Here is a 24,912-nt window from a genome sequence, read left to right on the forward strand (position 1 = left end):
CGCACTCGAAATTCGATGACTTCTAAAGAAGCTAGTAATCATAAACGGAAAAACGCAGTATGGGCTCATTAAAATTACCATCGTTGCAGGCTGTTGCTCTATCTGCCTACTATACACCAAGAGCGCCTGCTGAGCCCGGCCTGCCCTCCCACTTGAGAAGGGGCCTGGCCAGTGCCAAAACAAACATGACCCATGGAAAATAAGGTATTAAAAGGCACCATACCATCCACCCAGCGACTCCGCCCCAGATGTGTGACCCAAGTAACGTCCTATGACCTGCTCTATGACCGCGGCTCCCTCCTGCTGCAGCCGCATCTCCGTCCCTACGCAATCCCGGCATCCTATCCTCCCTCAGCAGGCGCATGGCCCGCCGGCTTGCGTGTTTGCGCCCTCCGGTGCTAAGCTGACCCCGGGCCGCTGGCCAGGCCTGGCGTGCCTCGGCCCGGCCTGGTCGAGGGGTAGCTTCTTGGCGATGGCGGTGAACAGCTCTTGCACGTTCTCGGCCGTCTTTGCCGACGTCTCAAAGAAGAGCAGCCCGGCCTCCTTGGCGTAGGCCTCGGCGTCGGCCGTCTCGATCGCTCGCTTGTCGGGCTGCTCCGTCACCAGGTCCAGCTTGTTGCCGGCGAGCGCGATGATGATGTTCTCGTTGGCCTGCCGCTGGAGCTCCTTGACCCATGACTTGGCCTTGTCGAGTGATGTCTGGGAGTGTTAGTGAGCCACAGAAGGAGATGTGCAACGCGACGGGGAACATACGGCTTGGGTAATGTCGTAGACGACAACTGCGCAGTTGGCATTCCGGTAGTACATGGGCGCCAGCGACTTGTACCGCTCCTGGCCCGCCGTGTCCCAAATTTCAAACTTGACCGTCGTGTTCTCGTCGAGCGAGATGGTCTGTGTTAGGAAGGCGGCACCGATGGTCGATTCCCGGTATGAGTCGAATTGATCCTACTGTAGTTAGCTTCTGCTTGGCTGCGGACGCAGAAGACAGCAGCAGTTCACCTTGACAAACCGCAGCACGATCGAGCTCTTTCCCACGGCAGATTCACCTGCACCCGATAAGCCTATGTTCTCGAAGGTACGACATCATATACCGTACCTAGCAGCACCAGCTTGAACTGGGCAAATCGGTTGCTCATTCCGCGAGCGCCCGGGGGTCCTCGAGTGGCCATGGCGAGGTTGTGGTTGTTCGTTGTGAAGGAAGATGTAAGGGCGACCGCGAGGCGGCACTGTCGGCTCGGCTGAAGCTGGGCTCTGACAATCAAAAGTTGTTGTTGCTCGAGACAAAGCTCGCTCGTACGGCAGATCGGGAGGTGGTCGCCGGCAAGGTCCGGATCTAGATGGTGAACTCTCTCGAAGATGTGATGCAGTGCAGGTTCGTCGAGGACCTGAACCGGGACTGATTGTTGAATGGTGTTGGAGTCGTTGAGCGCAGTCTGGGCATGGCTACTGTCAGTGGTCAGCGGGCGCATGCACACGTCAGGCTTGGGCCGATAGCGAAGGCAGACGGCCTGGTCCGTGCGTGTCCACGTGATGGCAGCGGCAAACTGGCTTCGTGCCCCTGTCTGTGCCAACCGTTGCCGGCAGCCAGTTGAGGCACGCCAAGACTCAAAGTGGCCAAAAGCTCGATCTGGCGACACTCCTGCAACGCCCTCTTGTTGGCGGCCAGGATGTCAGCTTCAAGTGTTGAAGAAGGATGGAGTCGAGGCGTTTATTCTTAGCAGCCGCAGCACAAATCTGAAATAGCTGACGACGAAATCCGCCGGTTTCCTTTTTACACTTTAACTTGAAGTACATGGGGTGCCAGTTTACGAATTAGTCTCGTAATCCTCCTCGTCGCCGCCATTGTTCGCAGCCTCGCCATGGCGCTCCCTTTCCGCGACATCAACGTCCAGATCGCCTCCGATTCGTATATATTCTCTTCTCCTTCAAGCCCCAATGCGCCCGCGCTGCTGATTGACCGTCCCACGGGCGATATCCGGCTCAGCGATGCCTCCCTGCTCGGCGGGAAGCGCGTGTCGCGCGTGACAAGCATCGCCGGCATCCTGGGCATGATCCGGTTGCGGCTGGGTAGGTTCTCTTCGACATAACGAGGGGAAGACCCGACCGTTAACTTCGCCAGACAAGTACATCATTGTCATCACCAAGGCCCAGCCCGTCGGCCGTCTGCGCGGACACATGGTGTACAAGATTGTGGCGACCGAGCTACTCCCCCTCCGCGAGCGCCAGGTACACGACCAGGATGAGGACCGCTTCCTCGCTCTGCTGCGCAACTTCATCAAGACGGGCCCCATGTACTTCTCGTACGCCGTCGACATCACAAACAGCTTCCAGCGCCAGGCGCAGCAGGACGCCGCGAGCCCGCTGTGGAAGCGCGCCGACGACCGCTTCTTTTGGAACCGCTTTATTCAGTCCGACCTGATCGACTTTCGCAACCAGGGCGGCCGCGGCCAGCCAGCGCCCCAAGCCGGCATCGACCCCTACATCCTCCCCGTGATCTTTGGCGTGCTCGAAATCCACCCCTCAGCATTCAAGGGTACGCCCCTGACAATAGCCCTGATCACGCGGCGCTCGCGGCACCGGGCTGGCACTCGCTACTTCACCCGCGGCCTCGACGATCAGGGGAATGCAGCCAACTACAACGAGACAGAACAAATCCTCATACTCAACGACAGCGCAGCAGGGCTCGGCGGGTATGCAGGCAGCTCGGGTCCGGGTATCCAGCGCAACACGGAAGGCAAAGACATGCAAATCCTGTCGTACGTCCAGACCCGCGGCAGCGTCCCGGCTTACTGGGCCGAAATCAACACGCTCAAGTACACGCCTAAGATCCAGATCCGCGCCGTCGAAGCCGCCCTCCCCGCAGCGCGAGCCCACTTCGACGAGCAGATCCGCATCTACGGCGACAACTACCTCGTCAACCTCGTCAACCAAAAAGGCCGCGAGATGCCCGTTAAGCAGGCCTACGAGCAGGTTGTCGAGGCGCTCGTCTCCAGCCCGCAGGAGCGCGTCCAAGCCGACCAGAGGACCGACGAAAAATTCCACACCATCGAGACGGGCGGCCCGCAGCGCTCGCCGTTCGACCGGCTGCACTACGTCTACTTTGACTTCCACGCCGAGACCAAGGGCCTGCAAATGCACCGCGCGCAATTGCTCATCGACCGGCTGCGCGACGCGCTCGTCGCCCAGCAGTACTTCCGCGCCGCAGACATGCCGGGCAGCCGCATCGACGGCCGGCTCGAGGTGCGCAACCTGCAGACGAGCGTCGTGCGCACAAACTGCATGGATTGTCTGGACCGCACCAACGTGGTGCAGAGCATGCTGGCGCGCTGGACGCTCGACCGCATGCTGATCGACCTGGGCATGCTGGCGCGCGGGTCCCGCTTCGCGGATGAGGACGACGCTTTCGAGCTGCTGTTCCGCAACATGTGGGCCGACAACGCCGACGTCGTCTCCAAGAGCTACAGCGGCACGGGCGCCATGAAGACGGACCTGACCCGCCTCGGCAAGCGGACCAAGGCCGGCGCGATGCAGGACCTGAACGTCGCCTGTACGCGCTACTGCAAAAACAATTTTCTGGACGGGCCCCGCCAGGACGCATTTGACCTGTTCCTCGGCGCCTACCAGCCGCCTGATGGCGGCATCGGCACAAACCTCATCTTTGCCGACCGCAGGCCCGTCTGGATCCAGAGCGTGCCGTACATTGCCGCCTTCGGCTTCTTCTTTGTGCTGGTGGGCTTGTACACCCCGCGGCTGCCTGACGCGGCGGTCTGGCCATTGCGGCTGTTCATCCTCTTCTGGGCGGCTGTCACGGTCTGGAGTGTGCACTTCATTCTGTCCAACGGCATGCTCTATGTACGTTCCCTTCCCTCTCCTGTTACGAATCTGACAGCATACTGACATTGCCAGGTCAACTGGCCCAAGCTGAATCCCCGGCCGTGGGCGACGGAGGGCTACCACGAGACCATCAGCCGGGTGCGCAAGGACCGGATCCTGGGCCCGCTGGTTGCGCGGCACGAGCGCGGCCTCAGCACGGCGAGGTATATCAGTGCCGAGGAGGGCAAGAAGAGGATTGAGTAGATGTGGCTTGGTGCTGTTTGTTTCTAGTATAGGGTATTGTAAGAAACCCGCGTTTCTGCATGGTTCGTTATTAGGCGGCTGCCTCTAGACTCGCGCTAAGCCAGGCATGTTCGACCTGACAAATTCATTGTAATAAGGGTGCTTCTGACGATAGACGGATTTCCGTAGCCCATGTTCAAATCGGAACAGGACCGTTGAGGTGGGGGGTGAACATTTGCTGCTTGTAGACTACACCAGCCGCAAGACAAGCAATTAGGACCCGACCTCGAACATTAACCAATGCTATACCATATTTGATTACAGAGTACAGTCCTGGGTATCGCGTGTTCCATCACCATGACCAAACCAAGCACCTCCTCAAACCAGGCAGCACAATTCATTTTCCCATCCGATGCTCATTACCAACCCAAACACCTATATCAGAACCCAACAAACGACAACTCTCAGATTACAGCCAAAGCAACCACCGAACCCCTCTCACAACCCCCTTCCCAACCCCCAACACAACCCTCACAATCATAACCAGAAACCACACATACCACATACACCCGACCAGGACCCACTCCACAATAAGCCACCCAGCCCGTCGAACCCACCGAAACCTTCTTCTCCTCCGCCTCAACATCATATCCATCGCGTCCACAACCCTCTTAACCTTCAGCCGCTGGCCCACAATCAAATCGTGATTCGCCTCGTCCGCGGCGTCGGCAGCCGACTGCGCGAGACTTGTCAGTTCCCCAGCGACTTTGTTTCGAAGGAACTCGACGTGGTGCAGGAGGGCGGGGGCTGTTTCCGTGGTGAATTGGGACGAGACGGCGTGGAAGTGGGATGTTGAGGCGGTGACTGACGAGGCGAGGGTGCGGGCGGCGAGGGGGTAGAGGTCCGTTTGCGGCGTGCTTGAAGTGTGAACCTGGCGGTTTTGGGTTGTTGTCTCCGAGTCGGTCGCGAGAAGGGCGATTTGTGGCCAGGAGAGGGTATGTCCAGTTCTGTGGTCTGGTTTGGGGAGGGGGAAAGAATTATGGGCGGCGATTTGGGGTGTTGGGGAGGGCAGCAGTTTTGACTGTTTGGCGCGGCTGTCTATTTCCATTGCGTAGATGCCCGAGCTGAGCAGCAAGGCCCGCAGGCGGGCGATCTCGCGCTTGGAGACAACTGCGCGGGCGGGAGGCGTGCTACGGTCGGCGATGGACCATTGCCGGCTCGAGGGTGTGGTGGAGTGGTTGGGGGCAATCACCGCCACGTCCAAGCGGGCTGTAGCTGCGCGTGCATCATCCCGTTCGGCCTGCGACTCCGTATCCGATCCGGCGGGCCCATGCTGGCGTACCAAGACCGGAGGCGGGGACGTGCTCGGGGAGGCATTCTGCACGTCGATCCTAGGCGGCTTGAGCAGATCGAACCTAGAAGACCTGCGGCTGATCGGCCTGGCTGGCGGGTGTGGAAGCTGACCAGACTTGGCCAGGTCGTGGACGAGCTGGGGTGCCTCGAGCAGGTTTTGGGCATCTTGCACGGTTAGGCTACAGCCATGTAGAGGACGCCTCGATCTACCCCGAGACTCGGCCTCGGAATCGTCCGAGGAGGTGCTGGAGGAGTCGTCGTCCTTACGCCAGAGCATGTCGCCGACCTTGGATACGCCGCTGCGCAGAACCGTATCAATGCGCGGGCCGCGGAGTAGCGATCGAAAGCTGATGCCACCATCTTCCCCGCGCAGCTTGGCGCTGCTGAGACTCTTATGCGACCGGTGGCCTCGCTCTCTAATCGGGCTCCGCGAGGGCCTCCGCTGGGGTGGTGGGATGCCGCCTCCAGTCGTCTCCGATGAGCCGATCCAGTGCTCAGGAGGGCTCAAGGCGGAAACTCCATCGTCTCCAGTAGCGTGCGCATCTGGGTGTCGTTCCTTGCTGCGCTCGCGGAATATGCTCTTGACCTTGGTCAGCGGGTTCCGATGCGGCGAGCTTGGCCTGCTGGACATGGGCGACAGGTCCTTGCCGATGGCTGGGACCAGATCCCTGGCTGGTCCCAGGTTCGGCGAGTTTGGTTGCGATGCATCGTCCTCAACTGACATCCGTCTGTTCCTTGGGACCTCCAAGCTGGTCCGGGTCGTCTGCGGCGGTGAAGAGTGCGACAGCGGAACCGGCTTCAGGCCAAGCCCTCTGAGCTCTGCCTCGCTGAGCTCAGGGCGCCAGTCGGCCCGCCGTCGGCTGCTGGCATCCTGAGACGCGCGAGGCTCCCGCTCTGGTGTCATGGGTGCAGACTGGATACGCTGAGCCTCGTGGTCGTAGAGCGGGTGCGATTCAGCCTCTCTCTGCTCCCGAGCGATCATTTCCTCCATTTGCTTCTCCAGAATTGACCTCACACTGCTACCTGGGCCGACCTTTGCGCGCCGACGATCGCTGTCAGTGTCGGACGACTCTGACAGTGAGCCCCGGTGGAGGCGGAGCAGGTCGCGGTTGGCGATCGAGCCGGTATGCCGGTGCTGCGAGCCCGTGAGCGCCCGGAACTTCTGCTGGGCACGGTCTCGGGCTGCACTGAGCACATGCTCATGCTCGTGTCGTGATGGGGGCGGGTCCGGGGTGGATTTATCCCCAGGAGTATGCGTTTCTAATGATTCTCTGGTGGACGCAGGGGTGGACAGCCGCGGCATCTCCTCGCGGGACATTGGCCGAGGCACATCGAGTCCCTGAGGAAAGACGCGCCGCCAGTGGCGGTCTTCAACCAGCCTCTTGTTGTTGTCGAGTTCGAGCCAGTACGCGTCTGCCAGCATGTCGGCTGGATCAATCACCCAGTCGACTCGGGGTCGCCTCGGCTTGGCCACAGCAGCTCTCCCGTTAGCTGATGGCGGAGAGGCTTGCAACGCCGCCTGGGCACCTGTGAACGGAGGGAGTGCAGAATTTCCCGGCTGGCAAGCCTGTCCCGTGGCCACCCACTTGGCGACATCGTCAATCCACTCGGAAACTTTGAGGACATCGTGGAAGCCCTGCGCCTCGCCATCGATAGTCCTCCGCTCGCGCACTCGTACTTTGCGGTTCCGTATGTACTGTAGAGGGTTGTAAGGCCGTCCGATGCGTGCCTCTGGCTCGTTCGTCGACGTCCTGGACACTGGGGCCGAGCCGTTCGGCGTGACTGGGGGAGTGGCAGTCCACGGCCGCGTTGTCCGCTCAGGCTCTAATGGGGGCACCAACTCAAGGAGCCGCCGGTACTGTGCCATCAAATCCAGGTACTCTTTGGCCTTTTGAGCCCTGGCGAGGGTCGACTGTGAGAAATGGTAGCGGTAGGTGGCGCCTGGCTCAAAGGCAGGCTGCAGGGGGCTAAAAACCCGCGGAGCGCCCACCCGGGGCGACCGGTCGGGCTTGGGCGACACGGTACGCGACACCTTTCTTTGCTGTTGGAGATGGTACCGAAGACTGCCTCCGGGAGCATTGTCTGGAAGCGGTGCCAGTCTCGGCGGGGTCGGCTGCGAAATCCTCCAAGAGGCAAGCCGTCTCGACTCGCTGAGGTTCAGGGCCATGTTGATGATCTGGGCGGCCTCCATATCGAGCTGGGCAATGCTCGCCCGCGGGGAGGAGCCCACAGCAGTGTCCCTGGCCAGTGATTCGCGTTTTTTCACTGCCGACGAGGTTGAGCTCTCCTCCGGATGCCCGCTGGGTCCGTCTTGATCAGAGGCTGTACCCTGCATGCTGCTCGAGGACGCCCTCGACACTGACCCTTCCCGCCCATGCCGGGCACTCCTGTATGCACGTTGCTCAATAGACGTCAGCTGTCGCTTGTCTGGAGCGTGTGTTGGGGCATCGCGGCGGCGGGTAGGATGATGGCTGCTCAGCAGAGGATCGGCTAGGAGAAAACCGCCGCTGGACTGATGCTTGTGGGCGCGATGGACGCTGGAGGGTCGGTTATCGGCATGGCTGCGGTTCCCTAGTGGTGTCTGTCTCCGGATTTCAAAGTCGGAGACGCAAATGCCTGCGGCCGAGTCTAGGGCGGCAGTGGTGTCTGGGGTGTCGGTCTCGCGATAGTGAAAGCTGGAGTGCCTCGCGTCGCGTCGAGGGCGGAGGTTTTGAGAAGGACTGGCATCTCGGTCCGTCATCGCGCTGCCCATCAACGCCTCGGTATGCCGCAGGATCTCTCGAGGGGGTTCGGACTGCAAAGACAAATCGTTATGCTCGGCTCATTGTCGGGTTCATGATGGTTTGGTTTCGATGCCTAGGGGTGCATGTGAAGTGCGACGTCAGAGCCGGCCGTGAACCCTTTTCATTCGCCGAGGTCGGTTGAGGTGTCTGGTTCCCCAGGGTCCCGTGTTACGAGCTATCGCTGAGCACGGCAGTCGGTGAGCCTGACGGGGATCGAGCCCCACTGTTACCCGCCAACAAGTGGGGCAGCTGTCAGCACTTTAATGTCAAGGGCAGGACAGTTATCAACGTCCTTCCACTTCAAAACGCAGCCGGAACACTGGGCTCTCGGGCTGTCTGCCAGCAAAGGCGAGCCCTTCATTCCTTGGTTTCAGCGGTGATTTTAATGAGCAGAATAGCGGTATAGCGGTCTTGATGCGAAGCAACCTAAGGCATGGAAACGTAGGGGAAAAGCAGGAAAAAATGGCAGTAGGGTGATGCCGACGACTCGTTCTTGACACGTTTGTTACCTTTACAGTGTCCGACTCATTAAACAGAGCAGCGCACCATTGAAAGTTCTGCGGTGCCAGCGTGCGCTGGCATGAAAAGCAGAGGAGGTTTTTCCTGGGGCTACCCCAGCTCAAGTCACCAGCCGACGAGGTGGCAGCCCATCTGCCTCCCTATCACATTATCCCTATTCTACCGAAGAGTCATAAACCTTGTCTTTAACGGTTCTTCGGCCGCCCAGTCTTCATAAGGTTTCGGCTCGCTCCCCGATCTGCGCGACTCCTCGCTCCCTTTCTCCACCCACTTACGATACAGCCGTTCGTCTCATCCCATCGTTCAAGTATCAATTCCAGTCCCCTCGTGGACTGATGGATGAGTGAAGTTCTTTGTATAACCCATTCCCTCGGCCCGTATATACCCGCGCATCCTACCTTCCCTCGGTTCCGCCTCCTCACCTGCCCTGACATCTGCCACTGCCTCAGCCTGTCCCTGGGCCTAACGCAATCTCTACCGCCCTCTCGGTATGTCTCCCAATTTCTCCGGTAGAATGCCTCCCAATCTTCTCGGTATGTCTCCCGCTTTCTTCAGTATGCTGGCTATCTGCCTCTCGCTCTGCCTCCCGCTCGGCTGTATACGCCTCCCGTTGATACCTTACGTCGCGGTAGAGGACATCGTATCTTGCGCGGGCGACTACGTCTTTCCGGCAGTCGCAGGCCTCCCGCACCTGGAAAAAGTCAGTTGCGCTCTTTACCTGCCGTCATCTGGTCGAGTTAAAAATGTTCGTTGGGTCTTACCCTGCGGAACTTCTTGGCATGGATCTTGCTACCCGGCGCCTTCTTGTCGGGGTGATGGTGCTTGGCCAGCTTGAATCAGGTGGCCTTGATCTCGCGCGTGCTGGCGTGTCGTGGGACGCCCAGGTCTGCGTAGTAGTCTGGGACCTCTGGCTGGGGGACGTGGGGGAAATCCATTTCGGAGTTGTGGGAATTGGGAACGTGACTTCGTCCGAGACTCGAGGTGAGAGCTCGGGATCGATGAGTTCTTATATTTGAAGGGTTTGACTGGAACAAAGGAAATGGACTAGTCAAAATCGGTGCTCGAGAGTTAAGGGTTCGTGAGAATCATTTTTTGACTTTCTCCGTTTGTTGTTGTGTAATTGATTCCCATTCGCCTGGGATGCGGTTTCAATGTAAGCAGGTGATGGACAAGTATTGCGGCTAAAAGGAAGAGAACAATAGAAACTTAGTCAAAATATCAATTTGCTATTCGGATTGCATCCATAGTTAAGAACTGCAAAAAGCTCACTGACCAGCCGCGTCTCTAAATGGGTGATCAGCTACGAAAAATCCGAGGGCTTTTACTCCGTTCCGCTCTGTGAGGGACCGATGCGGGCGTGAGCCAGACTTGCAAGAAACCGCTTGCTGCTACTTCGATCTGGGTTCGGACTGGCGGGTTGTCTAGAAATTCCCAGCCACACCCAAGTCACGGGTAATAACATCATCCAGTGACCGCTGAGGTATGCGCCGAACCACTGCCCGTTGGTGACACAAGGGAACGCAATCCTCAATATAAAGAGCTTCAACGCGTCAGAGCTTCTCAAATGGACTCAACAGTTCGAATCGTACCATCTTGTGCAGATGAATATTTCGTAATTCGCGAAAAAGATTCCAATGCTCTCGCCATATGCCCAAACCACCCAGCCATGACCATGAACCTAACCACTCCTTGCTCAACCCGCTAATCCCATACCGAACCCATCCCCAAACACCAGACCATCCAATCATCACTAAAACACAGTAACCGCACTCACCCACCCATTCTTCAACACCTCATACACCAGCCCAGGAAACCCATACAGTGTCGTCGTCGAGTCCTCCCCCCTGCCTTTACCCACGCCAGGATTCGTCCCGCCGCTCTCCTCCCACCCACCGAGCAACTCACAACTGCTACCGGGACTGTCGCCCCACCCCCGGTTGAGCACCATGCCCCGCTGCTTCTGCTGTGCCTCGGCTTCTGACGGGTAAAGTGACTTCCACGCCTCCCGCAGCCGGCCCTCGATCTCCGGAAATGGCGTCTCGGAGTTTATAACGGCGTCGCTAGAGTCGGAGGTGGTGGAAGCGGAGAGGTAGCTGATCTCCCAGCGGCAGCGGCGATGGCGGTTGAAAGGGTATGAGCCGGGGACGTTGCCGTGAAGGATCACTTTTGTGGCGACCAGGCGGTCGGGAGAGGTAGCTTTGAACGGAGGATCAGGGACGACGTTGCTATCTTGGGATGGTGGCGGGCGAGAGGGCCTGGTTGGTGTTGATACCAGCACGTCGAAACCGAGGTAGAAGTAGTTGTAGAAGCACTCGCCCGATACATTGGCGACGACGTCGTCCTCGACAGCCTCGTCGTCGTGCGAGTCGTACTCGTCCGACGGAGGGTGCGAGGACTGGTCTGTGTCGGTAAGGTCGTCCTGCCGCTTCAGGTCGTTCCCGTTGGGCCGCGCCATGGTGTTGCTGGCGGCCCGCAACTTGTGGATGTACATGCGCTGGTCGTTCTTGCGGTAGATGGCGTCGGGCGGCCCCAGCTCGGCCACCAGTTGCTGGGGCGTCGTCTCGCCGAGCATGATCCAGAAGGAGCCGTGGGTCCACTTCCGGAACAGCTGCAGCTTGCCGCCGCCGTGGACCTTGATCAGGGAGACCTCGTCCGGACACACGTCCTTGCCCTTGGCAAGTGGCGCGAATGCCTTGACGCTGGGGAGGATCTCGGTCCACATGGTGTCGCGGGCCTGGGCCCAGGAATCGCCGCTGAACACGGCCATGGAGTTTGGGATTTCGGTTGAAGGTAGCAGGGACACGACGTCCTTGGAGGCAGAGTAGTCCTTCTTCTTCATGGGGAATGTGAAGGCCACGCCTGGATACGACAGCACGTACATCTCGGCGTCTTCTATGTACTCTCCATCGTACGTCGGGCCCAGAAACCGCTGGTAAATATGTCGAAATGTCGGGCCGGGAGCGGCATCGGCGGGCCCCTCTTGTGTCGTGCTAGGCGGACGGACGAGATCCCGCTCCTTATCGTTGGCCGGCTTGAGAAAGATGTGGTTTTTGGTGAAATCGGTCACCTCGATCAACCGCAGCCGCTGTTCGGGCCCATCGAAGCGCATCCGCAGGCCGTTTGCCGGCAGGCCCAGAATGACGGGCTCTCTGACCGGGTCGGTCGGCGTGTACATGAGGTCGAGCTTAGGGAAGCGCTGGGGTTCGGCCTTGAGGCGTGTCAAGACATCGTGGAGCGAGGCGCCGAGCACGAGGAACCCCAGCGCCCTGCCGGGGTGGAGCTGCGCCGAGAAGAGCGACGACATTGCGATGAAGAGTGGATGGTAATGGCTGCGGCGCTGCCGCAGATGCGGGATCAGAAGGGCTGGCCAAGCTCACAAAAATATATGACGAGAAAGCTATGTTAATAACCAGCCTTTGTTGATGATCAGAAGGCCAGGAAGTACCTCAAGTATACGATGGTTGGACCCTGAGCCCCTCGTGATCGCGCCAGGCAGGTGAGAACGTCATCCGGCAGGCAAGGACGACACTGAGGGGCAGACCCACCGGTCCCTGGCTTGCCAAGAGCGAACAAGGCGTTTTGAGAAGAGAGCGTTGCTACGGCAATCGCAAATGTGCGTCTTGCATGCAAGGTTGTTTGTGTCGCGCTTGGCACACTTGCAATCCCCACTCGAAGTCTCAGACCACCATTGTCCCTCCGGCAATCCTAACACTCCAGCTATTCCCTTATCTCCGTCAAAGAGGCGCAAGAACGCGCCAGATTCTTGGATTGGGGTCAAGGTTTACCTATCTGTTTATTTAGCTTCGCCAATTCGAGACAACACAGCAACCAGCACAATATACAGAAGCTCCTGATGGAGCGCAGAAACACAGCCATGGGGCCACCCCCGAGGCAAACCGCGGGGCGCTCCAGCATCCGCCCCGGAGTACGAAATAGTACAGCGACATCGAGGCTTGGAGTCACACGAAACGCGTCGGTAACATCGCGACTCGCACGAGCGGCATCACCAGCAGAGTCCATCGCATCGATAGCGACAGCTGCCACGGCAGGCGCAAAGCGCAAGGAGCGCGACTTTGACCCCGACGACGGCGAGGCTACCAACATCAACGTCGTTGTGAGGTGTCGCGGCAGAAACGAGCGCGAGGTCAAAGAGAACAGCGCCGTGGTGGTGCGGACCGAGGCGACCAAGGGCAAGGTGGTCGAGCTGTCGATGGGGCCGAATGCGGTCAGCAACAAGTCCTACACCTTTGACCGCGTCTTCTCGCAGGCGGCAGACCAGGCCATGGTTTTTGAAGAGGCGGTGAGGCCGGTTCTGGACGAGGTAAGACTTTCAGGCATACGGCTTCCTGCCACGACTGACCTTGGCAGATGCTGGCCGGCTACAACTGCACCATCTTTGCATACGGCCAAACAGGCACGGGCAAGACGTACACAATGTCGGGTGACCTTTCTGAGACGATGGGGATGCTGTCCGATAACGCCGGCATCATCCCACGGGTGCTCCAGGCGCTGTTTCGGAAACTCGAGCTCGACGAGCAGGAAAGCTCGGTCCGGTGCTCCTTTATCGAGCTTTACAACGAGGAACTGCGCGACCTGCTCGCATCCGACGACAACCCGAAACTGAAGATCTACGACGATACATCACGGAAAGGCCACTCAACCACCATGGTGCAGGGCATGGAGGAGAGGTACATCCAGAACGCCGGCGAAGGCCTCAGGTGGCTGCGCGAGGGCAGCTTGAAGCGTCAGGTGGCGGCCACCAAGTGCAACGACCTGAGCAGCAGGAGCCACACGGTTTTTACCATCACGGTCTATGCGAAGCACAAGACGGATGGGAACGGGGAGGACTTTCTCATGCTGGGCAAGCTGAACCTGGTCGATCTGGCCGGCAGCGAGAACATCCAGCGGTCAGGGGCCGAAAACAAGCGCGCTGCCGAGGCCGGGCTGATCAACAAGAGCTTGCTCACGCTCGGGCGGGTCATCAACGCTCTCGTCGACCGCAGCGCCCACATCCCCTACAGAGAGTCGAAACTTACTCGGTTGCTGCAAGACTCGCTCGGCGGCCGCACCAAGACGTGCATCATCGCGACGATATCCCCGGCCAAGAGCAACCTCGAGGAGACCATCTCGACGCTGGACTACGCCTTCCGAGCCAAGAACATCCGCAACAAGCCGCAGCTGAACGCGCTGACTAGCAAGAAGACGCTGCTGCGGGATTTTACGATAGAGATTGAGCGTCTCAAGGCGGAGCTGATTGCGACGCGGCAGCGCAACGGCGTCTACCTGTCCAACGACATGTACGAGGAGCTAACGGTGCAAAACGAGTCGCGCCGCATCTTGACGGAGGAGCAGGCGGCCAAGATCGAGACGCTTGAGACGAACCTCAAGAACAAGCTGCAGGAGCTCTTGTCTGTGACGTCCAACTTGATGGGGCTCAAGAAGGAGCACGAGGGCACGATGGCCCGGTTCGACGAGACCAAAGAGGTGCTCGACCAGACCGAGATCGTGCTGGCAGCCACCAAGAAGGCACTGGCGGAAGAAACGCACCTCCGCAAGGCCCATCAAGCAACAGAAGAGCAGTTGGCTGTCGTCGGCGGTGACCTGCTCAGCACGCTCAAAAGAGCGGTCGGCGACATCGAGGGTCTCCACGCTAAGAACGATCGAAGGTCGGATCTGCACGACCTCAACCGCAGCACCTGGAACATGTCGCAGGCGCACGTCGCCGATATCACCGAGATTGTGGAGGGCCGAATCGAAGAGTTCCGACAGGGCCAGGAGGAGCATATCTCGAGCATGTCGCAGCGCATGCAGGCGTTTGTCAAGGAGGAGCTGGAGAAGCTGTCGTCGACGCAGACGTTCCTCGACGAGAACTTGGCCCAGTTCGCTGAGTCGAGGACGCAGCTACTAGAGCAGCAGCAACGGTCAAAAGAGGAGATGGACGTCGTGCTGGAGGAGATCAAGGTTGTTCGGAACAACGTGAAGCAGCGCGTCGGCGAGAGTCTCCAGGCTATTGCTGCGGCGGCCGAGCGCATTGCCGGCGATGTCCTGAGCGAGCTGAGCACGTTCCACAGCCAGCTGCACACGTCGTACAGCTCGCTAGGCAAGGACTTCAAGTCTGTGTTTGAGGAGCTGCTGCGGCACATACGCGCGCAGAAGGCCGAGTCCGATAGGCTCAGGCACGAGCTGGAGGAGGCGGCGCAGGCCATTGTCGAGTCCAACGAGTCGGTGTCTTCGAGGATACAGGAAGTGCTGGATGAGGAGCGGCAGCAGGCGGCAGCGGAGCGGCAGGCGCTGCTCATGCAAATAACGAGACTGGTCAACGCGCAGGGCGAGCTCCAGGAGTCGCGGCTGGCTGACAAGGCGGCGCAGATCCAGGACACCATTCTGGACTCCAACAAGACGTTCGAGGGCAGCGTGGCCGAGTACTCTGCGGGCATGGAGGCATGGGGCGAGAAGGACAGCAAGGTGCTTGAGGATGTCACGAGCTCTAGGGATGCGCTGAAGAACCGGCTCAAGGATGACTGGACGGTGAGTGTTTTGTGTTCCTCTGTGTGAACAAAGCTGACGGTACCAGGCCGCAAACAAGCACAGTACCTCAATCCAGACGACGAGCAAGTCGGTCCACGCCGAGACGGTGCGGGTGGTCGAGGAGCAGATGCATGACCTCGACGTGCAGATGCAGGACCTCGACGACTTTGTCTCGCGCGCCAAGTCGCACAACGCCTTCCACCACGAGCGGCACGCCGAGTCAGTGCAGGGCCTCACCGGCACGGTGGAGCAGTCCTTCTCCAACATATCCGGTCACTTTAAGCAAACCTTCGAAAGGGTACACACCCTGGGCGACGAGATGGACACGGATGCCAAGAAGCTTGAGGAGTCGCTGGAGCCGCTCGACGAGAGGGTGTGTCAGCCGCTGGCCGGGCTCCGCCAGGACGTCCAGAACACCGCGCTGCGCGAGTACGAACCGACCGGCGAGACACCAGAGAAGACCCAATACCACTACCCGACGGATCTGCCTCGCACGGGACCCCACGACGACCTGCTCGCCGCCATGCGCGAGTCGCCTGCGCGCTCGCACTCCCGCTCGCCCACTTCCCCACCGAACGCCTTCGCAATCATGCCTGATATCAACCTCACGCCGGTCAGGTCCCCGACCCGAACACCGACCAACAGCGACGACAGCACTGGTTCTAGCAACAATAAGAGCCCGCTGGCTGCTGCTGTCAGCTCGCTGCGCGAGGTCAATCCCAACGTGACGAGCCCGGCGAAGTTTGACCCCTCGGCGAGTGTCCTGTCGTCTCTAGTGCCGCCTGGTGCAAGTGGTGGGGATGGTGCGGCGTCGCTCCTGATGAAGCCTGGCAACCATGGCAGTAATACCCGGACGAGGGCGTCCCGGCTGTCTAAGAGGATTGGGCCCGTGGCGGAGGGCGCGGAGAATATGCCACTGCCGCCGCCGGTCATGCGGGGCTCGACTAGGAGGAAGAGTCCGCGGTTGCATTAAGCTACCTTCAACGGTCGATCGTTTCAGTTATCTCGGCTTTGACTTGATTTTGGGGTGTCCGGCTTGGAGTTAGGGGTGTTCCAACATTTGGTGTGTTTGGCTGGCTGGCTGGCAGTTTTGTTCTATGTTTGTAGGGTTACTGAGCACCGATACCCGTACGGTTCTACGCCTTTTCTAGTGGGGTTGGCGGTCTGATTTCAGTCACTGCTGTCATCATGATATGGCAGATTGGGTATTTCTACGTTGTCTTCCCCCCGGCATGAATGCTGTTGGTGTCGTCCAGCAATTCCGGTTTCTGGTCAAAGGTGTTGATGCCTACCGTTCCCATCACAGTGATGGTAAACCACTGAAGCAATATAGCCTTTAAGACTGTCAATAGTACATTCGCCGCGTTCTTGTCAAAGGCCTCAACTCTCGCTACCTCTACCGCACCAACAGAGACCAGGTACATGTAGCTTTACGGAACATTAGCCCGGTGCGCCGCAGATGTCCAGAAGATATTGCAGCACTTCATCCACCAGCAATCCGGACTGGGAGGGTCCTCGTTCTTCTCTACTTGCCGGGCAGTCTTCTCGACACCGGGAAGAGCTTCACATTGATGGCAGCCTTCTGTCAGAGCGCGTAAATGTCCCGGTCGTTCCACTTCCTACTTTCAGACATGAGCTTCAAGTCAAAGTTACACAGCAGCTGCGCCAGAATGAGCCGCATCTCGGCATAGGCAAGACTACATAGTAAGTGCAGAGTTAGCAACTTCACAATACGAGAGGGCCATCCACAACACCGGGCCTGTCATGTACACTCCTGGAGGAGACGAGGGAAGATGCAAAGGGATGTTGGAGGGAAGACATATATTTCCTCCCAATGCAGTTTCGCGGGCAGACCGAAATCGGCTGCAACATGCCGCGTACCTCGTGGGCATACTCGGGGCCGCCGAGCGAGCGCTCAGGGCCATATTTGTTGGCGTCGCGGAAGTTGGTCACGCTCTGATAGGACGCCCACTGGGGTTCCCCCACGGATGTCTGAAGATGTGGGACGGCACGCTGTCAGTGTGCTGAAAGTGAGAAGAAGCACGGGGGGGGAAAGAAGGAGGAGGGGGAGGACGGAGCGCCTGTGATGACAGGACTCCGCCTTACATCTCCGGGATCCAGGATCCCTAGATGTACTCACCTTTCGAGGGCGTGCGCCGGTGGAGGGCAAGGGGTACTGGGGGGTCTGTTTGGGTAAAGAGGGTAAGCGAGAATGGTCACAGTAAGAACACACACCACCGTTGGGTGATAACCTACACATACGAAACCCCTCCTCCAGCACAGCATTCATATACTTTGAGCTCATTCACCACTAGCAGGGTAACGTCCTCCGTCTCAAACGAGCCGCGAATCTCGCGCACCAACCTCTCATACTTATCCCGGTTGCTCAGCAAATAGAAGGTCGTCCCGCTCAGCTGTGTTGCCGTCGTCTCGCTCCCTGCCATAATCAATATATTCGCATTCTCCACGAGCTCGCCGCTGCGCATGCCCTTCTCTTCGTCCGTGTTATGCCGCAGGATATATGACATGAAATTCACGCGCGACACATATGCGCTCGCGAGCCTGCGCTTGGCCGTCTGTTCGCTCAACTCCAGTGCTCCCTGTTGCTGCGTACCAAATCCTGCGGGACGACAAGCGACCCCGAAAGTTTCAGCGCCGGGTGCGGCCGCAGGCCTTCGCCGAAGACGCTGAGCTTGATGTTGTCAAAGATAATGGCCACCCAAGGATAGTAGCCGCCGCTCTCGAGGCAGCCAAAGAACTGGCTGAAGGCGAGATCGCCGATCAGGTCGAAGGTGGCAGAGTTGTACCACCGGCCCACGTCGATGATCTGGCCGGCGGCGCGGTGGCCGTAGATGGTTTTCCATGCGCTGGGGGTGGTGAAGCGTACGACGGGCCCGTACTCATCATGCAGCTGCTTCAGCTTGTGCGGCCACTCGCCGCGCAAGAGGTGGTATAGATATGGCAGGTCCCAAAAGGCGTAGAGTCTCGGGCCGGGCACATCAGCTAGTGCATGTAAATAGGCGTACACTCCTCTCGCGACGAAGAGGAGGAACAGCACCTGGACAGTCGGGAATGATTAGTACATGTATTGGAAACTGGCTGTAGGGAAGGAAGAAAAGCAAGACGTCACTCCAACAATTGTTGTCCAAAGCACTCCTACTGGGTGCAAGAAACCAAGGAACATGATAGGCATTGTGGTTGAGAAGTCACGGCATACCTAAAGGCAAAGGATGGCAAAAGTTGAAGAGGCAGCAGGAGGATAATAAGTAAACTGGCGTTGCCGTCACGCGTCATTGTTCGAGTCAGCTACAGAACTGAGGTGGCGTCGAGGAATTTTTTGATTTATTACCTAGTCTAGACATTGCAAACCTGCAACTGCCTTGCCAGCTAAGCTCGGGAGTCTTAGTCCATGAGACGGGCCACGCTCGTAACTCATGAGTTGTTGATTTTTGACGCCAACGGACCCGGGATAATTGTTTTGCCATCGGATTCCAAACTTAAAAACGGTAACTTATTCTCAAACCATCCCCTAGACTTAGGTCTCATGTCATTGTCCCGGACTGTGCACGCGAGATGTCAGTGAATGTGAGTTTCCAATTCTCCTGGTGCATAATTACTACTTTAGAATAACAGACTTGACTTCTCGCGCTATTTCAATGAGAGTAAGGTATCCGGGCAGGTTGAGCTGCCACAGAAAGTCGGATACCTCTGAAAACCGCCCCATGCGCCTTTCGACATTATTACAGCTGTGACGGCAATCATCATCATCCGATCACCAGTTGTGCCAAACCGCATAGTCAAGTCCGACGGCAAAGACGTCCGCACGGCCCGGGCCCCAACTCACGGCAGAAGGCTGCCACACCACGTTAGCACCAACAGACTCCCACGCATTCCACCGGGTCCCATCCCATCCGCGATGCCAAACCGCGCTGTCGGTTCCGACAGCATAGACATCCAACCGGTTGGCCTGGTCCGACACAACCGAGGGAATCGACTCGATCACACCTCCCAACGACTCCCACCCACCCCATCGGCTGCCGTCCCACCAGCGATGCCACAGCGCATGGTCGGTCCCGGCCGCGAACACGTCGATCCTGTTGGCGTTCCATGAAACCGCGACGGGATCCGACTGGAGCACCCCGCCCAGCGACTCCCAGCCTCCCCAGCGGGCGCCGTCCCACCAGCGATGCCACAGCGCGTGGTCCTGGCCAACGGCGAACAGGTCGATGCGGTTGGGACCCCACGACACGGCCGAGACGGTGCCGGGCTTGACCGAACCGCCAAGAGATTCCCAGCCGCCCCAGCGCGTCCCGTCCCACCAGCGATGCCCGGGTTGTTTATCTTGTTGTTAGTAAAGAGACGCCCTGAGGTGGATTCTTTGTTTTTGAGAGCAGGACTCTCTTACCAGACAGCCGAGTCCCCGCCGACGGCGAAGACGTCGAGCCGATTGGCACCCCATGCAACCGCCGAGGGCGGCGACTGGATGACACAGCCGAGTGACTCCCACCCGGCCCAGCGGGTGCCGTCCCACCAAGAATGCCTGAGTGAAGGGGTGGGGGTTGTCAGCAACACCTAATGCCGTACCACATGGGGAGAGGATATTACCAGAGAGCCGAGTCAGAGCCCTGCGTGAAGAGATCGATGCGGTTCGGGCCCCAGGATACGGCCGCGGGAATGGTGTGATGGACAGCCCCGAGGGATTCCCATGCACGCCAGCTCAACCCGTCCCAGGCGCGGTGCTTGGTTAAATTGTCAACGCACTTGTTCAGGTCTTTGATAACATATCAGGTAGCTAGTGGCTGTGGGGAACAAATCAGCCAGAGGAGTCCAAGTCGAGAACAAAGAAATCAAGGCGGTTGGTATCATGAGACACGACACTGACCGGCGAGGCCACCGTTCCACCGAGGGATTGCCATTAATTGGGCGTGGTTGCGCGGCTGTCGAGCTTGCCTGTAGACGGAAGCGCAGCGGCCAAGGTGAGGCCGTGGGCCAGGAAGCCCAGGAAAGTGGGAATGCGAACCATAACGGCAGCAGGTATAGGCTTTGGTCGGGAAAAAGGTGTGGTGGACTGAGGTGCGTCTTGATCAGGTTGAGATCTTGCTGGTTCGCAAGCGGCTTACTTATACTTTCAGACGGTTGAAGGAAGGCTCATTCTAAACGACCAAGAGCTGCAGGACCGTGCTCTTCTTTCTCATAATGGCAGGTTACAGTGACATGGCTCGGTGGGGACTAAGACATGATGATGTCTGAGAAGACGAGGATGGCCCTTGGCCTTGATTGGGGTGCCCTCTACAATGCGATACACCATTGTAGCACCTCCACCATCGACGATAGGTTGCTCTGTAGTTCCATCACGACCCTCTCCAGCGTACGCGGCACCTCGGAGCTCGGAGAAACTCCAGTCCGGAAAAGGCCCGAATCTTCCATCTTTCCGATAATGAACTCCAGCCGAAACCGATGGATATGCTGGACTAATAGACTGGAAACTTCCCGATTTCGAAAGACTATGGCTGCGGCTTTGATGACGCCATACAGCCATCGGATTCTGGCACCTATTTGTCGGTGGGAGACTTGAAGTTGCTGCTGGGCTCTCAGCTCTTACGGAAATAGAAAGGGAAACGCAGGGTCTCAGCCTCCCTGTCAAGTTCAGAAGTAGCTGTTGTTGGTAGCCGCTGTAGCCGAATTGCAAGTTGCAACGTGAACCTGAAAAGATCGAGTGATGTTGGGTAAGCTATTTCAAGGTATCACAGTTCTCATGGCACGACATCTCAAGCTCGGCTTCCCCCGGCTCGGCACCGCGCTCCTCGGAACCCATGACTTCATCTTCCAGCGAATGCGGGCCGTTTTCTACCCTGTCGACTTGCCCCTAGCCGGATGGACCGATACGCTCATGTTGTTCATCCAGGAACCGATTCGGACCTTCGGATACTGCATTGGCGGAACCGAGCGATAATCCCCTGCAGACGAATGGCAGCTGATGATGTTTGCGGCAGTCCCTGGACAACACAAGCCCTCCGATCGTGCCGCCGCTTCTGCCGCGAAAATCCAGCGAATACGGTCAGTTCAGCCGTCTCAACACATCACTCTATTGATGCTTCCAGTAGTACTGCGCGAGCTCAACTTAGACTAGCTACATAGTTCGCTGTCACGGCTTCGGTGAAGTCCGAGACATCGGACTCAATAGTGAGGCCTAAGGCACGGTACCGGCTCTATTGCCACGGACATATTCAGAACTTGATATGTCCCATCACCTGCTGGACTGGGACGTCGCTGTTTCGGGATCACCACAAGTCGTCATGTCCGAGAATCTCGTTTATGCCGATCGGATCGACCGATCCAACCAGCGACCCTCCGGTCAGTCATTGATCCTGCAACCCGACCGGTTCTCGCTGCTAGCCAAAGGGTGATCTAGAAGGCGATGGCACAGTTGCTTTTTCGCGATTGGTCTGCGAGAGCCGAGACTTCGGACAGGATCGTGCTCTGAAACCGCCAAGAGGCGACCGCTGGTTGATTGTTGTTCCTACGCCATTGTATTCTAACGAGGGTGTGCCGGACGTTCGACCGCTCTGGATACGGGAAAACCGTACCCTTGGCCCCTTGCAGGCCGGATGAAAGATCTATACTAAGTTCAAGAAGCGTCCAAGCCAACAGACTCGACTCATACAATCCATCTTCCCTTCCGTCTAACAATGCCAGGCCCACAACCCCCCAAAGGAACGAGCTTCATATTTGGTAGTGCAGCAAGAGCATACAAGATCATGGGGAGGACTCGGGCCGTTCGGTCCATTGACTAGAACATCGAGCACGAATCCGCAGAGTGGATACCGGTGTACAAGGCGTTGTGCACCAAGTCATCGAGGCCGCTGTACTTACCGCAACCAGTGCAGACGGACCGTTGCTGTGCCATGACATTGCCTCGGATCGTGATCTTGGAGGCTTGTTAAGAGGCATGTTAGTGCGCGGCAATGTTGGGTTGGCTGGGTGTAAATGGGATTCAAAGCGTGAGCTTCAAAGTCACTGTCAACATGGAGCATGTCGGCTATATGAGCGCATTCGGCATCCGTCACGATCCAGCGATAGCCGATACTGCTGTTCGGATTCGTGACAACCTCGGAAGGGAGGGGCTCGTCCATCGCACGCGGATGGGCAGACAGGCCGGTGACGCTCATGGTTGCTGCCAACTGGCTGTTTCGATTGCTGCAGTGTCGTAGTGATTATTTCTGTCAAATCTTCTTGGGGAGAAGAAATGGAGGACGGTGTCCCGGATGACGTTGGCATGCAACCCCGACTACTATATACTGTTGACACATACGTTGGACAACGTACCTGGAGTCGGGTCGTCTACAGAGACCTGGCCGCCTACGGACAAATGCAGTCTGAAGTCACAATCCCCAGATGCATCATGCAATTTGGATTTGCAACCCTTACTGTATTACACGTGTAGCTTGACGACAATGTTGAATTGCCAGTTCTAGGCGCCAAGAGCCCATCTGCAGTTCAACAGTACGTAGTTACTGTGTATAGGTCTTAGAAAATCCAGGGTTTCAGTCCCCCTTCCTTGCCCAACCATGCAACAATTCAGCCAGCGCTCCCAACAATTCAATTTTTCTTGGCAATCTTCCAATCCAATCAATCCAATCCAATTCAAGCATGGATTTTTTGGGCTCAATTCAATCCAATTCGGACACTGTGATTGATTGACGAATTGTCAATTATTAGGCCTGATTTTTCCCTGTTTGGACGCCCTGAAAAACCCTGGGGGGGGGGGGGGGGGGGATACTGCCCATCTAGCCGGAAAAACAGCCGGACCGGACGCGTTGTGGGTGCCCCCCTAGTTCGAGGCGCGTTGTATCGTGATGGTTCCCCTTGGTGTTGCGTCCCCGGGTCGAGCCCGACTGTTCTACTAGGCCATAGCTGCCTCCGAAGTACCGCTATGGCTGACCTCCCCGATTGCTCAGCCACGGCTTCTACTGCCAGCGATGCTCCGACCCTCCTATCGACTGCTTCTACCGCCGGAAACAGCGCATTCTCCCGCCTTCGCCGGGCCCGCAGCATTACCTGTAACGGTCTCAGGTAGTATATTGCAACTAGCTGATGACGACTCTACGAGTACACTGAACTTGGAGAAGGAAAGAAGAGATGTGAGACTCTGGTAGCTGGGGAGCCAATTTATCCTCACAGGTGTGCGCTGCTAGAAGGTTCAACACTGTGGGTCGAGTGGGAATAGCTTCATCCAGGGGGTTTGGTGGACCCGTGCTTATACGAGAGCTGGCCGAGGGTCATCGAGGCCCATCTCGGGTCCAGCCCGTTACAACACTACCTCTATGGAGATGACTTCTACGATCCGCCCGAGGCTCTCCACGGCCTGGATGAGGTAGCAGCCTACTTTGGCGAGCCTGTTAGGCCGGTGGAAGATCCGTTGCAGTGGTGGTTGAGTAACCAGGAGCGATTTCCTAGGCTGTCAAAGATGGCGCTCGACTTGCTCTCTCTTCCACCCATGTCAACGGAGTGCGAGAGGACGTTCAGCCTTGCGAAACTGGACGTGGGAATGCAGAGGCACTCTACACAGGAGGATACAATATCAAAGCTCCAGTGCCTAAAGAATTGGCTGCGAAATCAAGGTCCTTCTTAGCAGGGTTGTAATCAGGAACCTGGATGTCTGGAGAAGGCCCAGTGATTCGGTCGGCTCGGAATAACCTCCCGGGATCATGTGACGTTAATTGCAATTCTTCAATTCAATTCAATTCTGGGCCTTCAATCAATCAATTATTCAGAAAGGCCTCAATTCAATCCAATTATGAGGCTTGGATTGGATTGATTGGATTGTTGGGAGCGCTGAATTCAGCATCTTGAAATGGGCGTCCTCCACGTCTTACCTGCCCTCATGCCCTCAGCTGGCCAAGGATAGCGATCTTCGGATCAAAAACGGACAATTTCGTGGCTCCTGCATGATGAAAGGGTCGGATGAGGTGATGAAAATAGTGACACATTGGGGGGAAGAACAGGTGGATTGGGGGATAAAACGGCGGCAAACTTGGAAGTGGGAGGAGGAAAGACGTCCTGGACTACACCGTTCATGTTCATGTTTCCAGAAGTGGCCAACCTCTGATCTAGAGGCTTTCAGTTTGACTTCATTCCGCTCGGCCACCTTGCCATTAGATGCGATAGTGACGGCCGAGAGTTGGTGGTCTTTGTCTCAGTCTTTTGTTGTGGTGTGGAGATGGGGGGATCACTATCTTATCAGTCGAATTGCCAAGGTACGATTTGTGGGTGAGGTGAGATGGCCGAATGCAGGATCCCAACCATATGGAAGGCTGGGCCCTACTCTGTACACGTACTTATCTATTCGTACGGCAAAGAGACAAGAAGGGCGCGATTTTCGCAATCGAGATTTCCACTCCAGGAGCAGCCCTTCTGGAGACGGCAGCTTTCATTAAGAGGGGGATTGCCTGTCCGGGTGACTCGTCCGGGCAGCTCGCCGAGTGCCGATCCGCCACGCCCGGGGATGCGTCACCGGAGCGGGGGCCGGAGATAACCGGTTTGGTCGGCGGGTGCTGCCACAGAGCTCAGGAGAGGGGTTGAGGGGGATGAGCTAAATAAAGAAATCATATCAACTCGACTTCCAGTGAATGAAGCGCTCTTACCTTAGCTTCACCAGGCCTCGTTTCTCATT

General features: G+C 57.8%; 9 protein-coding genes across 9 annotated transcripts; 3 read left to right on the plus strand and 6 right to left on the minus strand.

The window, feature by feature from the left end:
• Nucleotides 1-87: 87 nt before the first annotated feature.
• N657DRAFT_587993 (ras-domain-containing protein) lies at nt 88-1,314 on the minus strand. The gene is made up of 4 exons (XM_062789830.1): nt 1,097-1,314; nt 1,000-1,046; nt 754-945; nt 88-699 (listed from the first exon to the last, which is right to left on the minus strand). Exons 1-4 carry the CDS (start codon nt 1,167-1,169, stop codon nt 352-354), a joined length of 660 nt encoding a protein of 219 aa, XP_062653514.1. The 5' UTR covers nt 1,170-1,314; the 3' UTR covers nt 88-351.
• Nucleotides 1,315-1,673: 359 nt separating this feature from the next.
• On the plus strand, nt 1,674-4,369 carry N657DRAFT_640412 (uncharacterized protein). Its single transcript, XM_062791965.1, has 3 exons — nt 1,674-2,067; nt 2,120-3,852; nt 3,907-4,369. The coding sequence occupies exons 1-3, from the start codon at nt 1,860-1,862 to the stop codon at nt 4,075-4,077; spliced, it is 2,112 nt and encodes a 703-aa protein (XP_062653515.1). The 5' UTR covers nt 1,674-1,859; the 3' UTR covers nt 4,078-4,369.
• Nucleotides 4,370-4,525: 156 nt separating this feature from the next.
• N657DRAFT_563784 (uncharacterized protein) lies at nt 4,526-7,600 on the minus strand (the record flags this gene model as incomplete). The annotated part of the gene is made up of 1 exon (XM_062788239.1): nt 4,526-7,600. One exon carries the CDS (start codon nt 7,598-7,600, stop codon nt 4,526-4,528), a length of 3,075 nt encoding a protein of 1,024 aa, XP_062653516.1.
• A 1,215-nt stretch (nt 7,601-8,815) lies between these two features.
• N657DRAFT_687014 (uncharacterized protein) lies at nt 8,816-12,015 on the minus strand (the record flags this gene model as incomplete). Its single annotated transcript, XM_062796861.1, has 3 exons — nt 8,816-9,402; nt 9,473-9,541; nt 10,486-12,015. The coding sequence occupies 3 exons, from the start codon at nt 12,013-12,015 to the stop codon at nt 9,157-9,159; spliced, it is 1,845 nt and encodes a 614-aa protein (XP_062653517.1). The 3' UTR covers nt 8,816-9,156.
• A 359-nt stretch (nt 12,016-12,374) lies between these two features.
• Nucleotides 12,375-16,610, plus strand: N657DRAFT_660991 (kinesin-domain-containing protein). Its single transcript, XM_062795074.1, has 3 exons — nt 12,375-13,032; nt 13,080-15,239; nt 15,286-16,610. The coding sequence occupies exons 1-3, from the start codon at nt 12,565-12,567 to the stop codon at nt 16,210-16,212; spliced, it is 3,555 nt and encodes a 1,184-aa protein (XP_062653518.1). The 5' UTR covers nt 12,375-12,564; the 3' UTR covers nt 16,213-16,610.
• Nucleotides 16,611-16,824: 214 nt separating this feature from the next.
• N657DRAFT_653045 (cytochrome P450) lies at nt 16,825-18,533 on the minus strand (the record flags this gene model as incomplete). The annotated part of the gene is made up of 5 exons (XM_062794360.1): nt 16,825-16,936; nt 17,059-17,231; nt 17,549-17,839; nt 17,869-18,106; nt 18,457-18,533. 5 exons carry the CDS (start codon nt 18,531-18,533, stop codon nt 16,825-16,827), a joined length of 891 nt encoding a protein of 296 aa, XP_062653519.1.
• Nucleotides 18,534-19,011: 478 nt separating this feature from the next.
• On the minus strand, nt 19,012-20,262 carry N657DRAFT_653046 (fucose-specific lectin; the record flags this gene model as incomplete). The annotated part of the gene is made up of 6 exons (XM_062794361.1): nt 19,012-19,580; nt 19,637; nt 19,668-19,779; nt 19,845-19,999; nt 20,080-20,116; nt 20,198-20,262. The coding sequence occupies 6 exons, from the start codon at nt 20,260-20,262 to the stop codon at nt 19,012-19,014; spliced, it is 939 nt and encodes a 312-aa protein (XP_062653520.1).
• Nucleotides 20,263-21,757: 1,495 nt separating this feature from the next.
• Nucleotides 21,758-22,462, minus strand: N657DRAFT_640417 (uncharacterized protein). Its single transcript, XM_062791966.1, has one exon. It carries the CDS (start codon nt 22,406-22,408, stop codon nt 22,109-22,111), a length of 300 nt encoding a protein of 99 aa, XP_062653521.1. The 5' UTR covers nt 22,409-22,462; the 3' UTR covers nt 21,758-22,108.
• A 1,537-nt stretch (nt 22,463-23,999) lies between these two features.
• Nucleotides 24,000-24,857, plus strand: N657DRAFT_92137 (uncharacterized protein). Its single transcript, XM_062797593.1, has one exon. The coding sequence runs from the start codon at nt 24,188-24,190 to the stop codon at nt 24,674-24,676; it is 489 nt and encodes a 162-aa protein (XP_062653522.1). The 5' UTR covers nt 24,000-24,187; the 3' UTR covers nt 24,677-24,857.
• The last annotated feature ends 55 nt before the right edge of the window (nt 24,858-24,912 follow it).

This window comes from Parathielavia appendiculata (assembly GCF_033297405.1).
Source record: "Parathielavia appendiculata strain CBS 731.68 unplaced genomic scaffold N657scaffold_1, whole genome shotgun sequence".
In the NCBI taxonomy this organism is placed as follows: domain Eukaryota; kingdom Fungi; phylum Ascomycota; class Sordariomycetes; order Sordariales; family Chaetomiaceae; genus Parathielavia; species Parathielavia appendiculata.

Excerpts from the sequence above, each read along its gene's own strand:
- N657DRAFT_587993 (XM_062789830.1), bottom strand. The coding sequence starts at position 1,169 with ATGGCCACTCGAGGACCCCCGGGCGCTCGCGGAATGAGCAACCGATTT. Across the intron at positions 1,047-1,096 it reads GTTCAAGCTGGTGCTGCTAG|GTGAATCTGCCGTGGGAAAG; the intron begins GTACGGTATATG and ends TATCGGGTGCAG. Across the intron at positions 700-753 it reads TCTACGACATTACCCAAGCC|ACATCACTCGACAAGGCCAA; the intron begins GTATGTTCCCCG and ends TAACACTCCCAG.
- N657DRAFT_640412 (XM_062791965.1), top strand. The coding sequence starts at position 1,860 with ATGGCGCTCCCTTTCCGCGACATCAACGTCCAGATCGCCTCCGATTCG. Across the intron at positions 2,068-2,119 it reads CATGATCCGGTTGCGGCTGG|ACAAGTACATCATTGTCATC; the intron begins GTAGGTTCTCTT and ends TAACTTCGCCAG. Across the intron at positions 3,853-3,906 it reads TGTCCAACGGCATGCTCTAT|GTCAACTGGCCCAAGCTGAA; the intron begins GTACGTTCCCTT and ends TGACATTGCCAG.
- N657DRAFT_660991 (XM_062795074.1), top strand. The coding sequence starts at position 12,565 with ATGGAGCGCAGAAACACAGCCATGGGGCCACCCCCGAGGCAAACCGCG. Across the intron at positions 13,033-13,079 it reads TGAGGCCGGTTCTGGACGAG|ATGCTGGCCGGCTACAACTG; the intron begins GTAAGACTTTCA and ends TGACCTTGGCAG. Across the intron at positions 15,240-15,285 it reads GGCTCAAGGATGACTGGACG|GCCGCAAACAAGCACAGTAC; the intron begins GTGAGTGTTTTG and ends TGACGGTACCAG.
- N657DRAFT_640417 (XM_062791966.1), bottom strand. The coding sequence starts at position 22,408 with ATGAGCGTCACCGGCCTGTCTGCCCATCCGCGTGCGATGGACGAGCCC.
- N657DRAFT_92137 (XM_062797593.1), top strand. The coding sequence starts at position 24,188 with ATGATGAAAGGGTCGGATGAGGTGATGAAAATAGTGACACATTGGGGG.